General features: G+C 44.2%; 1 protein-coding gene across 7 annotated transcripts in view; it reads right to left on the bottom strand.

The window, feature by feature from the left end:
* LOC143842871 (cytochrome P450 2J5-like) overlaps positions 1 to 14,705 on the bottom strand; it is a 78,342-nt gene that overhangs the window by 32,485 nt on the left and 31,152 nt on the right. For 5 of the 7 annotated variants that reach the window (XM_077348158.1, XM_077348159.1, XM_077348156.1 and 2 more), the window contains one exon: positions 6,214 to 8,339. In XM_077348158.1, coding sequence (XP_077204273.1) covers positions 8,149 to 8,339 — 191 coding nt within the window. In that variant the 3' untranslated portion in view covers positions 6,214 to 8,148. Of the gene's footprint in view, positions 1 to 6,213; positions 8,340 to 14,705 lie in introns of those variants that run through there. The other 2 variants (XR_013233383.1, XR_013233382.1) reach the window with 1 other exon arrangement.

The following is a 14,705-nucleotide window of genomic DNA, read 5'->3' as shown; positions in this document are numbered from 1 at the left end:
TTGTTGACTTATTAATTAACAAGTGAATAGTGGCATCTCTAAGGATCAAAGTAGATAAAAGGATTGCTTTGGAATATACTACTGAATAAGCTTGCAGAAATGCCTGGTTTTACATGTCCCCAAAATTGTATATTCTTAGCAGGCCTCATGGTTCAGATTTGCTACCAAGAAAGAGTGGTGCTTCTATGCAAAGGTAGGCAGTGCTCACCTTGAAAGACTCATGAGGTAGAACTTCATGGGGTTGATAGCCAAGCGGCTACATTAGGTCCCTTTGCCATCCCCCAAATCACACTGAGAGAATAACCTTGTATATTTTTACTGCAGCAGAAATACAGGCACAGGGGCATGTCCCAAATTTCCCAAATCTGTGTACAGAACAAAGGATTGCATGAGACTTTATAATTTTCCATTGAAGTAAGGAAAAGAGGATGCCCTTTGGGTCAAACCAATAACCGGGGGTCTCTACCCCTTCCACATCCCACAGTACCAACCCATTGCCATTATGCTAAGTCACCCTGACTCCAACGGTTCAATATCAACAATTCCAGTTACTTCCACTGGCCTTGGGAATAGAACATATCAGGCTTGGCAGAACACAGTCAAGAACAAGAACAAGTTTCTGGGCCTTCTGTTACGAAAGAGTCTGAAACACTAAGCTTCTCTTTACAGAACAATCGTTAAGAAAATATTATTTCACCCACTTCTCCATCAGGGTCACCAAGAGGTGGCTGTGATTCAACAGCACACTTTACCTTTTAGAATTCTGTACAGAACGTTTATTTTGATTTATTTAATCAGTAATCTCCCAGTAAGTTGGCTCGTGGTCATTCACAAAAAGAATAAAAACAGTATACAGTAAATCACATGCTTAATAATTTTCCTTAAAAAAGATCCCCGATGATCCTAAAAACAACCCCCAACATCATACAAAAGGGCAGTATACATTATTTAACATTAAAACCTTCTCCTCACACATTGGACCATTGGGACCAGTACAGATGGCAATATTGATTGGGAGTTTGGTGGAATAACATCGGGTTCCTGGTGCAGTCTAATACCATGCACAGGAACTGGGGGAACAATCTCACCCCCCAGGATCACCGCCCAGTCCTAACCAAACACCTGCTGGAATAGCTCTGTTTTGCAGGCACTGCGGAACTCAGAGAGTCCCATTAGGTCTTGGAGCTCATCTGAGAGCTAATTCCACCAGGTAGGGTCCAGGATCGAAAAGTCCCTGGCCCTGGTCAAGGCCAGGTGTACCTCCTGGGGCCCTGGGACCATCAGCAAATGCGTGCACACGTGCCACCAACGCTCCTGCTTGCCACGGCACTTGCCAAGGTGCTGACCTCCTCCTCGGCTTCCATGAGCTCCAAGGTGGCACGGAGGAGATGTCATGAACCCCTGGTTCCTGCCCCGATTTTTAGACTCTATTCCCAATGTCCCAAGTCTCCTGCCAGAATTCTGGCATCCCAGTGAGACGGGAGAGCACCGCCCCACCCCTATGCTCAGCTTGCATTTCCAAGGCTTCTCCTTGCTTCCCGGACATCTCACTGCCTCTCATCTTCAAGGTTGTTTCCCCAGAGCCCATAACAACAGATGGGGGCAATTGCTTTAACACAGCTCCATATCAAAGGGTGCTGGGATCCTGCTTTCCCACCCAGGCTGGTGTCTTGCCTTGCCCCCTTTTCCCACAGCCCAAGTATATCGGCCCTGCCATTCCCTAACATTGTGCCTGTCAAAATTCGCTGTCTGTGAGCATATGCAACATATGGACCTTTTCCTTGCTGACTTCTACCCAATAAAGATTTAAAGCTTCCTACTGGAGCCCGAGAGTGATATCTTTGGAGTGAGTTTGCTGGAGGTTCAACAGCTTGGTTCCTGACAGGAGGCCAATTGGCCCTTATTGGAAAGTGCTCTCTCCCTATTGGTGGCACATACCCCGGCAGAGACAATCAGATAGGGAGTCAGTTGTCTGAATGCAATTTGAGCTGATTGGTCCTCACTGGCAGATTGCAATTTGAACTGATTGACCCTCATTGACAAAGTAGAATTTGAACTGAATGGCTGTCATTTCCAGAGTACAATTTGACTCTCATTGGTAGACTACAATTTGAACTAATTGGCCCTCATTGGACTCCGGGGAATGGTAGAGGATAGGAAGGCCTGGAGAATCATTGTCCATGGGGTCACGATGGGTCGGACACGACTTTGCACCTAACAACAACACCCCAGATCAGGCATGCTCTCACTCTCATTGCCTCCTCACTCGCTGCTTCTGCTACCTATGTTTTCTTCAAGGGACAGCAGGAGCCTGCAACTTGGTTGGCTGCTCATACAGGGCTTCATTAATTATCCTCACTTCCCCACCTGTAAGCTCCTCAAGGGCAAAATGCCGCCAACATTTAGGATGCCATTTTTTTTAGTAACCCTGAATCATAGAATCATAGAATAATAGAGTTGGAAGGGGCCTCATGGGTCATCTAGTCCAACCCCCTGCACTATGCAGGACACTCACATCCCAATTGCTCATCTACTGTAACCTGCCACCCCTTTGGCTTCACAGAATTAGCCTCTCTGTCAGATGGCTGTCTAGCCTCTGTTTAAAAATTTCTAAAGATGGAGAACCCACCACCTCCCGAGGAAGCCTGTTACACTGAGAAACCGCTATAACTATCAGGAACTTCTTCCAGATTTTTAGTTGGAATTTCTTTTGAATTCATTTCATCGCATTCATTCTGGTCTGTCCCTCTGGGGCAAGTGAGAACAATTCTGCTCCATCCTCTATATGGTCGCCTTTTAAATACTTGAAGATCCACACTAGGCTAAACAGACCAAGCTCCCCCAACCTTTCTTCATATGTCAGAAAGTTCAGTAGTGTTTGTCGGTCATGTATGGTGTTTCTGAGAAGTACTAAAATATCAAAGCCAGTAAGACCACAGTTTCTGCACAAAGACAGCTCAAAATCAGCATGGATTTGTCTCCAACAGGTCCTGCCAGACCAACCTGGTTTCCTTTTTTGACCAAGTAACAGGTTTGCTGGATCGGGGAAATTCGGTTGATGTCGTTTACTTGGTTTTTAGTAAAGCTTTTGACAAGGTTCCCCATGATGTTCTGATGGATAAGTTGAAGGACTGCAATCTGGATTTTCAGATAGTTAAGTGGATAGGGAATTGGTTAGAGAACCGCACTCAAAGAGTTGTTGTCAATGGTATTTCATCAGACTGGAGAGAGGTGAGTAGCGGGGTACCTCAGGGCTCGGTGCTCGGCCCGGTATTTTTAACATATTTATTAATGATCTAGAGGAGGGGGTGGAGGGACTACTCATCAAGTTTGCAGATGACACCAAATTGGGAGGACTGGCAAATACTCCGGAAGATAGAGACAGAGTTCAACAAGATCTGAACACAATGGAAAAATGGGAAATGAGAACATTATGCAATTTAATAAAGATAATTGTAAAGTTCTGCATCTGGGTCAGAAAAATGAAAAGCATGCCTACTGGATGGGGGATACACTTCTAGGGAACACTGTGTGTGAACGAGACCTTGGGGTACTTGTGGATTGTAAACTAAACATGAGCAGGCAGTGTGATGCAGCGGTAAAAAAGGCAAATGCCATTTTGGGCTGTATCAACAGGGGCATCACATCAAAATCACAAGAAGACATAGTCCCATTGTATACGGCACTGGTCAGACCACACCTGGAGTACTGTGTGCAGTTCTGGAGGCCTCACTTCAAGAAGGACGTAGATAAAATTGAAAGGGTACAGAGGAGAGCGACGAAGATGATCTGGGGCCAAGGGACCAAGCCCTATGAAGATAGGTTGAGGGACTTGGGAATGTTCAGCCTGGAGAAAAGGAGGTTGAGAGGGGACATGATAGCCCTCTTTAAGTATTTGAAAGGTTGTCACTTGGAGGAGGGCAGGATGCTGTTTCTGCTGGCTGCAGAGGAGAGGACACGCAGTAATGGGTTTAAACTTCAAGTACAACGATATAGGCTAGATATCAGGAAACAAAATTTCACAGTCAGAGTAGTTCAGCAGCGGAATAGGCTGCCTAAGGAGGTGGTGAGCTCCCCCTCACTGGCAGTCTTCAAGCAAAGGTTGGATACACACTTTTCTTGGATGCTTTAGGATGCTTAGGGCTGATCCTGCGTTGAGCAGGGGGTTGGACTAGATGGCCTGTATGGCCCCTTCAACTCTATGATTCTATGATTCTATGATTCTAAATACAGAAACGAGCACTGAAGTAACATTATGGCAGTGTAGATGAATCACTCAAAGTCAATATTTTTTGGGGAAAGACATCAGAGAGGGACATAACAAGTGCACAACAAGGGCCATAACTTCTGATTAACAAACTGGCCACATAACCTGTGACCTCTTGCAGCATGTACAGCTATCAGCCCGATGTCATTGCCCAGGTAGCAGTGCTTGAGAGCCAGCATGGTGTAATGTAGGTTTTCTCAACCAGTTTTTTGTGAAGCCCTGGTGTTTCTTGATGGCCCTGGAAGGGTTTCCTGAATGGGTGGTTGTTAATTTATTTTTATCTATTTGTTGTTGTTATGTGCGAAGTCGTGTCCGACCCATCGCGACCCCATGGACAATGATCCTCCAGGCCTTCCTGTCCTCTACCATTCCCCAAAGTCCATTTAAGTTTGCACCTACTGCTTCAGTAACTCCATCCATCCACCTCATTCTCTGTCGTCCCCTTCTTCTTTTGCCCTCAATCGCTCCCAGCATTAGGCTCTTCTCCAGGGAGTCCTTCCTTCTCATGAGGTGGCCAAAGTATTTGAGTTTCATCTTCAGGATCTGGCCTTCTAAAGAGCAGTCAGGGCTGATCTCCTCTAGGACTGACCGGTTTGTTCGCCTTGCAGTCCAAGGGACTCGCAAGAGTCTTCTCCAGCACCAGAGTTCAAAAGCCTCAATTCTTTGACGCTCGGCCTTCCTTATGGTCCAACTTTCGCAGCCATACATTGCAACTGGGAAGACCATAGCCTTGACTAAATGCACTTTTGTTGGCAAGGTGATGTCTTTGCTTTTTAGGATGCTGTCTAGATTTGCCATAGCTTTCCTCCCCAGGAGCAAGTGTATCTTAATTTCTTTGCTGCAGTCCCCATCTTCAGTGATCTTGGAGCCCAGGAAAATATCTATACATTTTATCTATACATTCAGTTTCAAAATATTTAGTGGATGATTTTACCTTATATGTTAACATGATATTTTAACCTCCCAAAATGGGCAATGTGGGGCCTGGAGAGGGGCAAGAATTCTGCACAATTGGGCCACTTCTGGGGTTTCTTGATGCCTGAAGAACCTTTCAGGAGTTTCTCAATGATAAAAAAGTTGAGAAAGGCTGGTGTGGTGATTAAAGACAGCAGCCTCTGATATGGAGCTTGATTCCCTACTCCTCCACGTGCAGCCAACGGGGTGACCTTAGCTTAGTCACAGTTCTCTTAGAGCTGTTCTCTCAGAGCTTTCTCAGTCCCACCTTTATCACAGGTTGTCTGAGTAAAGAGAGGAAGGGAAAAGGTGTTTGTAAGCTGCTTTGGAACTCCTTCGGGGAGTAAAAAGTGGGGTATAAAACCAGCTCTTCTTCTTCCAATTTCTGGCATCATTTTGGCTTCAGGGCTTTCTGTGCAACCACTCCCCTGTTGACAGTGTTATATGGTGGGCAGAATGTTTGATGAAGAATGCAAACGGGTTCCGGTTCAAAGTAACGGGGCCTATGAGCCAGTCAAAGTCTCCCAAGGTCACTGAAATATCAGGGGGGGTTGGGGAATAAAAGGGAAAGGCTGCCCTTCAGAACGGCTGCCCAATAAGGGAACTCATTACTTGTGATTCAAGAAATGTTATTTACATGATTAAATATGGATGTGGCTTGGGGTACATTGGAATATCCATGAGACTGCTAAAAACCAGAATTATGGAACACAGATACTGGATCCGAAATCGGGTCCCAGATGCTCCAATGGTCCAGCACTGGATCGAATGCCAACACAATTTAGATCAGTGGTCCCCAGCCTTTTTATCACCGGGGACCTGTCAACGCTTGACAATTTTACTGAGGCCCGGGGGGGGGGGGAGGTAATCTTTTGCAGAGGGACATTGCCACCACCGCCTGAGCCCCTGCTCCACTTGCTTTCCTGCCAGCGCCCCTGACTTCCCGCCGCCCAATGAGGGCGCTGCCAGCAGCAGCTGTGCAGTGTCACGCCGGGGGGGGAGCCCCAGCCATGGCAGCTGCCAGAGAGCACCAAAGGTGAGCTGGCGGCAGAGAGGCAGGGCAGCCCCCCAGGCAGCAGCTGGGGAGGAGGACGAGGAGGAGCCATGGCCTGGTACCGACTGATCCGCAGACCAGGACTGGTCCCCGGACCGGGGGTTGGGGACCACTGATTTAGATAATCTTTACCTTTTTTGGTTTGGAGACCATTGGCCCAAGTCTTCTGCCAGCTCCGCTTGCAGCAATTAGAATGTTATGATATTTTTCATCTTGATACAATCGCACCTAAAGGCTTAAATCCCAATTGGGATCCAGTTGTATCCATGGCCCTTTAACCAAGGTTATTAGTCTCACCTGTACCTCATTTGTGGGGGAACTATCTATAAAATACGGTATATAGAATTTTTTTTATTGTGTATGTTAGGAAATACAACTCAATAACATTGGAGCAGGTGCCTATGAGATACCTTCTAAGTTGATTGGTATTCTGCCTTGTTCAAATTGAGGTATGTTTTGAAGCACATTTCATTTAATTGTATAAGCTTATGAATAACATGTTTGTATGGGCAAAATTGTTAATGTGAATATATACATGTCTTTCAGAATATACATAGACAAGCAATCACTGAAGAAATATTGGGGAAATGGGTCTGAATACCTGCCCCCCACTGCTACTGTGCCTGCAACGATCAGGGTTCACAGCGGAACGATAGATTCTTTTAATTTCATTTGTTTTAACAGGAGATTCATAAAAGACTCTTGCTTGAGTTTGCTTTCTCAGGTGGATGCACAGCCAACATTGGCCAGATTGCTCATTCCCATTACATAGACCTCCCCTTATTAATGAACTTAATTATAATTGATTCATTAATTGTTGACGTATTAATTAACAATTGAATAGTAGCATCTCTAAAGATCAAAGTAGAAGTAAGGCTTGCTTTGGAATATACTACTGAATAAGCTTGTTTTCTTACTTAGTTCTGAGAAATGCCTGGTTCTACATGTCCCCAAAACTGTATATTCTTAACAGCCCTCATAGTTCAGAGTTGCTACCAAGGAAGAGTGGTGCTTCTATGCAAAGGTAGGCAGAGGCAAAGACTTATGAGGTAGAACTTCTTGGGGTCACCAAGAGTTGGTTGTGATTCAACAGCACCCTTTACCTTTTTGACTTCTGTGCAGCACATTTATTTTGATTTATTTATTTATATTTAAATTTGTATACCGCCACTCCCAGCAAGCCTGCTCACGGCCATTCACAATAAGAATAAAAACAGCATACAGTAAATCACATCCTTAATAATAAGCCTAAAAAAAAATCCTCGATTACCCCAAAAACATCATTGAAACACCATAGAAAATGGCAGTATACACTATTTAACATTAAACCCTTCTCCTCCTTAACATTAAACACATTGAACCATTGGCAATATAGAATGGCAGTTTGGTGGAATAACATAGGGTTCCTGGTGCAGTTTAATTCCATGCACCGGAACTGGGGGGGGGGCAGAATCCTACCCCCCAGAATCAATGCCCGGCCCTAACCAAACGCCTGGTGGAAGAGCTCTGTTTTGCAGGCCATACGGAACTCAAGGGCTCCCATCAGGGTCCGCAGCTCATCTGGGCCCTGGTTGAGGCCAGGCATACCTCCCGGGGCCCCAGGACTCTTGGCAAATTCATACCCACAGGGGGGCATAAGGAACTAGGCAGTCCCGTAGGTAATTTACATGCAGACTTCAAAACCACTAATAAGATTACTTATCAGGCAATAGTAAGAATTTAGCAATGGCAGTTCTACCTAAATTTACCTTGAGGAAGCATCTGTCGAGTTCTGTTACAGAAAACAAGGACTGAATGAATTGAGCAGGTGAGAGCAAGGGTAGGATGAAGCAAAGGTTTTGATGGAGAAATGGAACACTCTGATTTCTTTCGTTTATGATGAACTGCTGCGGGGAACAGCACAGAGCTTATAGGGGCGGGGAGCTACTGATACACCAACTATTGGATCTGTGTTGAGTTCCTTCACTCCTTCTGGCAGCTGGAAAGTGAATGCCCTCAGCAGGTTGGCAAAGAAGATGAAGATCTCAACCCTTGCCATCTGCTCTCCCAGACAGACACGGGCCCCTGAAAAGGAAACAAAGGAAGGCAACATGTGAGAGAGCTATTAGCATGTATTGTCTAGACCAGGGGTAGTCAAACTGTGGCCCATTTGCTGGCAGGGGCTCGTGGGAATTGTAGTCCATGGACATCTGGGGGGCCGCAGTTTGACCATGAGCTGATGGGCCGAGACTTGTGTTGCTGCAACTATAAGTCCTCCATACCAAATGCCAAACTTTCTCTCTTCCTAATAAAGCTATTTAGATTCCCTATTTCTTCCTGTAGAGCCTCTTGTGGCGCAGAGTGGTAAGGCAGCTGTCTGAAAGCTCTGCCCATGAGGCTGGGAGTTCAATCCCAGCAGCCGGCTCGAGGTCGACTCAGCCTTCCATCCTTCCGAGGTGGGTAAAATGAGTACCCAGCTTGCTGGGGGGTAAACGGTAATGACTGGGGAAGGCACTGACAAACCACCCCGTATTGAGTCTGCCATGAAAACGCTAGAGGGCGTCACCCCAAGGGTCAGGCATGACTCGGTGCTTGCACAGGGGATACCTTTACCTTTACCTGTATTTCTTCCTGAGATGCAGCATTTGCCCGGCTGAAGTGCTTAAACGGGAAGAGTCCTCTCTCCACGGAGAAGGATATTCTTTACTTGCAGAAAGACCCACATTCCATTCCTGCCTCCTTTACTTAAAGCTCTCGGGAAACAGGGGAGGTCTTCAATATCCCCATATTCTTGCTCAAGATTGCTCTAGAATGTTAGGGACTTTCCCATTTAATTTATCTCGAAAGGAATTTGAGGTGCTTAAGCTGTTAAAATCAGACCCTAATATTATTATCAAGCCAGCTGATAAAGGGGGTGGCATTGTTGTTATGAATTGTTGTGATTCTAAAAATGAGGTCATGAGACAACTGAGTGATAGATCTTATTATAAACCTGTGAGTTATGATTGTATCAACATGGTCATGAGAATTATAAGAATTGTAATTCATGAAGGTCTGGGACTGGGTTACATTAGTAAAAATGAAGCTGTGTTTTTGGAGAATAAGTATCCCAGAATACCTCACTTATATATATTGCCAAAAATTCATAAACCAGATGACCAATTGTATCACAATGTGGATCGTTTCTTGAACCTCTTGCTAAATTTGTGGATTTTTATATTCAGCAAACTTTTTTCAAATTGTGAGACCCTGCTTAAAGATACTACACACTTTATTAATTTAATTCATAAATTAATCATTCCGAAAGGGGCAGTCTTACTATCTATGGATGTGACTTCACTTTATACAACCATCCCTGTAGAAGAAGCCAGAGTGGTAGTACAGAATGCACTGGACCAGAGGCAAGAACTGAGACCACCAACTCATTTCCTATTGGATTTCTTGGATTTAATTTTGGAACATAATTATTTTGAGTTTGATAGAGAATTATATTTACAGGTACAGGGGATATCGATGGGGTCCCCAGTAGCACCGTCCATAGCTACTTTGTTCATGCTAGATTTTGAAAGCAAATGGCTTCTGAATGAGAATCTTAACCCATTCAAATCAGACATATTTTTTTACACCAGATTCCTTGATGATATTTTCATAATTTATTTAAATGTCGAAACTGTGATGCAATTTATTGAGTGGTGTAATAGCCTGCACCCTTTAATCAAATTTACAGGTCAACACAGTTCTTCTCAATTAGCCTTTTTAGACACTTTGGTTACTTTTGATCCCCAAGGTAAACTTGTCACAGCCTCATATAGGAAATCTACAGATAGGAACACACTGCTTCATTATAAGAGTTTTCACCCCTCACATCTAAAAAGGAATCTGCCCTATGGGCAATTTCTAAGACACAAGAAAATAAACACTAAAGATGTATTGTATGAGGAAGGGTCTGAGGCAGGGGTAGTCAAACTGCGGCCCTCCAGATGTCCATGGACTACAATTCCCATGAGCCCCTGCCAGCAATTGCTGGCAGGGGCTCATGGGAATTGTAGTCCATGGACATCTGGAGGGCCGCAGTTTGACTACCCCTGGTCTGAGGCATTATCATTAGCACTAAAACAACGTGGATATCCTGAAGGAGTGATTTCTAAGGCAAGGACCAGAGCTAATTTGAAGGGAAGGGAGGAGCTGCTTCAATATGGCCAACGTAGAGAAAACATGAAATTCACCTGTGTGTTTGATTTTTCTTATTTTGCCTCAGATATCGACAAAATATTGCAGAAACATTGGCATTTGATTAGTGACATTCCAGGTTGTGAAAATGGCTACAGATTAGCATGGAGGAGAAGTCATAATCTTGGAGAGTTGGTAACAAAGAGGGAACAGAATAAGGAGGCAGGTGAAACCACTTTACCGGTTGGAAACTATAGGTGTGGCTCATGTATATGCTGCAAGTACTTACTACAAATTAAAGAATTTGAACATGGTTTTTCTGTTAAAATCAATCAATATATTCACTGTTTGAGTAAGAATGTAATATATGCTATAAGATGCCCTTGCTCCAGATTGTATATTGGAATCAGCTCTCGCCCCCTGAGGATACGAATCCAGGAGCACCTGAGTAGACTAAGAAATCACCTTATGGATGCACCTTTGGTCAGTCACTTTGAAGAAATGGGACACGCGCCAGAAAGCCTGCAATTTTTTGGACTTGAACAACTCCATCATCAGGGACGCAATAAAACAGACATGAACAGACTCTTAAGACAACGTGAATGTTTCTTTATATACTCTTTTGATACACTTAGCCCTAGAGGACTGAATACTTCTTTAGAAATGTCTTGCTTTCTGTAAGTTTTGACTTTGGAGTACTTTTGGATAATAGTAGTGTTTCTGTAAAAGAGTAGTGTACCTTTAAGAATGTTACTGTGGGGCCTGTTAAGATTTTGTATTTATACCTGGATAGTAGCCCTAAATCATTGGGAATGTTTTTTGACTGACATTCCCCACAATACTTTACAGAGCTGGTGGCCTATTTATATATATAAATTGGTTGATAAGAGTATAAGGTAAGGTGTGATACGACAAACTGGTTATGGAGGTATGTGGGAGTAATTCTTTCCTGCATTGTTTAAACTTAAATTTAATTTTATTAATTTATACATTTTGTATTTAGGAATCAACCACTGAAGAAAAATTGTGAAAACGGAGTATATCTAGAAACCGTTTTGGTTGGTCCTTAAAAAATTATTGATATATAAAATTTATTGTACCAATTGCCTTGGAAAGGTTCTGTTTTTCTCTGTATATGCTCTAGAATGTCAAGCAAAAAAATACAAAAGTGAAGAAGTACCTTGTTATGTCCAAGCTAGCAACATTTAACACATTTTACCTTTCAGTTGGTCTATATCTAAAAAAGAAATGGAGGCAGTGAAAGATTTTATTTTCCTGGGCTCCAAGATCACTGCAGATGGGGACTGCAGCAAAGAAATTAAAAGACGCTTGCTCTTGGGGAGGAAAGCTATGGAAAATCTAGACAGCATACTAAAAAGCAGAGACATCACCCTGCCAACAAAAGTGAATCTAGTCAAGGCTATGGTCTTCCCAGTTGAATGTATAGCTGTGAAATTTGGACCATAAGGAAGGCCAAGAATTGAGGCTTTTGAACTCTGGTGCTGGAGAAGACTCCTGCAAGTCCCTTGGACTGCAAGGCGAACAAACCAGTCAGTCCTAGAGGAGATCAGCCATGACTGCTCCTTAGAAGGCCAGATCCGGAAGATGAAACTCAAATACTTTGGCCACCTCATGAGAAGGAAGGACTCCCTGGAAAAGACCCTAATGCTGGGAGCAATTGAGGGCAAAAGAAGAAGGGGACGACAGAGAATGTGGTGGCTGGATGGAGTCCCTGGAGCAGTCGGTGTGAGCTCAAATGGACTCTTGGGAATGATAGATAGATCATTCTGGTAGATGAACCCACAAGAGGTTCAGCCATACTGGACTTAATACTGACTAACAAGCAAGAGTTGGTGGATGAGGTGAAGGAGGTGGGGACCCTAGGGGGAAGTGACCATGTCCTCATAGAATTCCTTTTGAGATGGTGAGCCAAGGAAGCTTGTAGCCAGACGCGGATGTTGGATTTTCGTAGGGCAAACTTTAATAAACTCAGAGACATGATGAGTGTCATACCATGGACGAGAATGCTAGAAGGGAAGGGAGCATGTGAAGGGTGGGTGCTACTCAAACAAGAGCTATTGCATGCTCAATCAATGACTATCCCAGAAAGACGAAAACACTGTAGGAGCTCTAAGAAGCCTATTTGGATGAACAGAGAACTTCAAGAGGAACTAAGAAAGAAAAGGAAAATGTTCAGGAAATGGAGGGAAGGACAGAGCTCTAAAGAAGAGTACCTACAGGTTACTAGGCACTGTAGATCAATCATCAGAAAGGCCAAAGCTGAGAGTGAGCTAAGATTGGCCAGGGAAGCCCATTGTAACAAGAAAAGATTTTTCAGTTATATGAGGAGCAAACGTAAAGTAAAGGAGGCAATTGGCCCACTGTTGGGTGCGGATGGACAAACTCTAACGGAGGATGCAGAAAAAGCAGAAAGGCTTACTGCCTATTTTACATCTGTTTTTTCCCACAGGTCAAAGTGTTTAGGCACATCTAGAGATGGCCGTAACAAAAGGATAGGGTCTGAGTGGCAGGTTAACATGGATAGAGAGGTTGTCGAGAGGCATTTAGCTGCTCTGGATGAGTTCAAATCCCTTGGTCCGGATGAAATGCACCCGAGAGTGCTCAAAGAACTTTCCAGAGAACTTGCACAGCCCTTGTCCATCATCTTCGGAACCTCTTTAAGGACTGGAGATGTCCCGGAGGACTGGAAGAAAGCAAACGTTATTCCGATCTTCAAAAAAGGGAGGAAGGATGACCCGGGAAACTACAGACCAGTGAGTCTGACCTCTGTTGTGGGGAAGATAATGGAGCAGATATTAAAGAGAGCCATCTGCAAACATCTGAAGGACAATTTGGTGATCGAAGGAAGTCAGCATGGATTTGTCTCCAACAGGTCCTGCCAGACCAACCTGGTTTCCTTTTTTGACCAAGTAACAGGTTTGCTGGATCGGGGAAATTCGGTTGATGTCGTTTACTTGGATTTTAGTAAAGCTTTTGACAAGGTTCCCCATGATGTTCTGATGGATAAGTTGAAGGACTGCAATCTGGATTTTCAGATAGTTAAGTGGATAGGGAATTGGTTAGAGAACCGCACTCAAAGAGTTGTTGTCAATGGTGTTTCATCAGACTGTAGAGAGGTGAGTAGCGGGGTACCTCAGGGCTCGGTGCTCGGCCCGGTACTTTTTAACATATTTATTAATGATCTAGATGAGGGGGTGGAGGGACTACTCATCAAGTTTGCAGATGACACCAAACTGGGAGGACTGGCAAATACTCCGGAAGATAGAGACAGAGTTCAACGAGATCTGAACACAATGGAAAAATGGGCAAATGAGAACAAGATGCAATTTAATAAAGATAAATGTAAAGTTCTGCATCTGGGTCAGAAAAATGAAAAGCATGCCTACTGGATGGGGGATACGCTTCAAGGTAGCACTGTATGTGAACGTGACCTTGGGGTACTTGTGTATTGTAAACTAAACATGAGGAGGCAGTGTGATGCAGCAGTAAAAAAGGCTAATGCCATTTTGGGCTGTATCAACAGGGGCATCACATCAAAATCACAAGATGTGATAGTCCCATTGTATACAGCACTGGTCAGACCACACCTGGAGTACTGTGTGCAGTTCTGGAGGCCTCACTTCAAGAAGGACGTAGATAAAATTCAAAGGGTACAGAGGAGAGCGACGAAGATGATCTGGGGCCAAGGGACCAAGCCATATGAAGATAGGTTGAGGAACTTGGGAATGTTCAGCCTGGAGAAAAGGAGGTTGAAAGGGGACATGATAGCCCTCTTTAAGTACTTGAAAGGTTGTCACTTGGAGGAGGGCAGGATGCTGTTTCTGTTGGCTGCAGAGGAGAGGACACGCAGTAATTGGTTTAAACTTCAAGTACAACGATATAGGCTAGATATCAGGAAAAAAAATTTCACTGTCAGATTAGTTCAGCAGTGGAATAGGCTGCCTAAGGAGGTGGTGAGCTCCCCCTCACTGGCAGTCTTCAAGCAAAGGTTGGATACACACTTTTCTTGGATCCTTTAGGATGCTTAGGGGTAATCCTGCGTTGAGCAGGGGGTTGGACTAGATGGCCTGTATGGCCCCTTCCAACTCTATGATTCTATGATTCTATGATAGAGGACAGGAAGGCCTGGAGGATCACTGTCCATGGGGTTACGATGGACAACTTCGCAACTAACAACATACCCCAAAATCATCAAACTAATCTTTGTCATAAAGTTTTGGTAATTCCAAAAAACATTCTGTCCTAGAAGAAAGGATCCCT

The sequence above is a fragment of the Paroedura picta genome, chromosome 8 (genome assembly GCF_049243985.1).
Source record: "Paroedura picta isolate Pp20150507F chromosome 8, Ppicta_v3.0, whole genome shotgun sequence".
Taxonomy (NCBI): Eukaryota; Metazoa; Chordata; class Lepidosauria; order Squamata; family Gekkonidae; genus Paroedura; species Paroedura picta.
The sequence above is the reverse complement of the archived record's forward strand: the minus strand, read 5'-3'. Positions and strand labels throughout refer to the sequence as shown.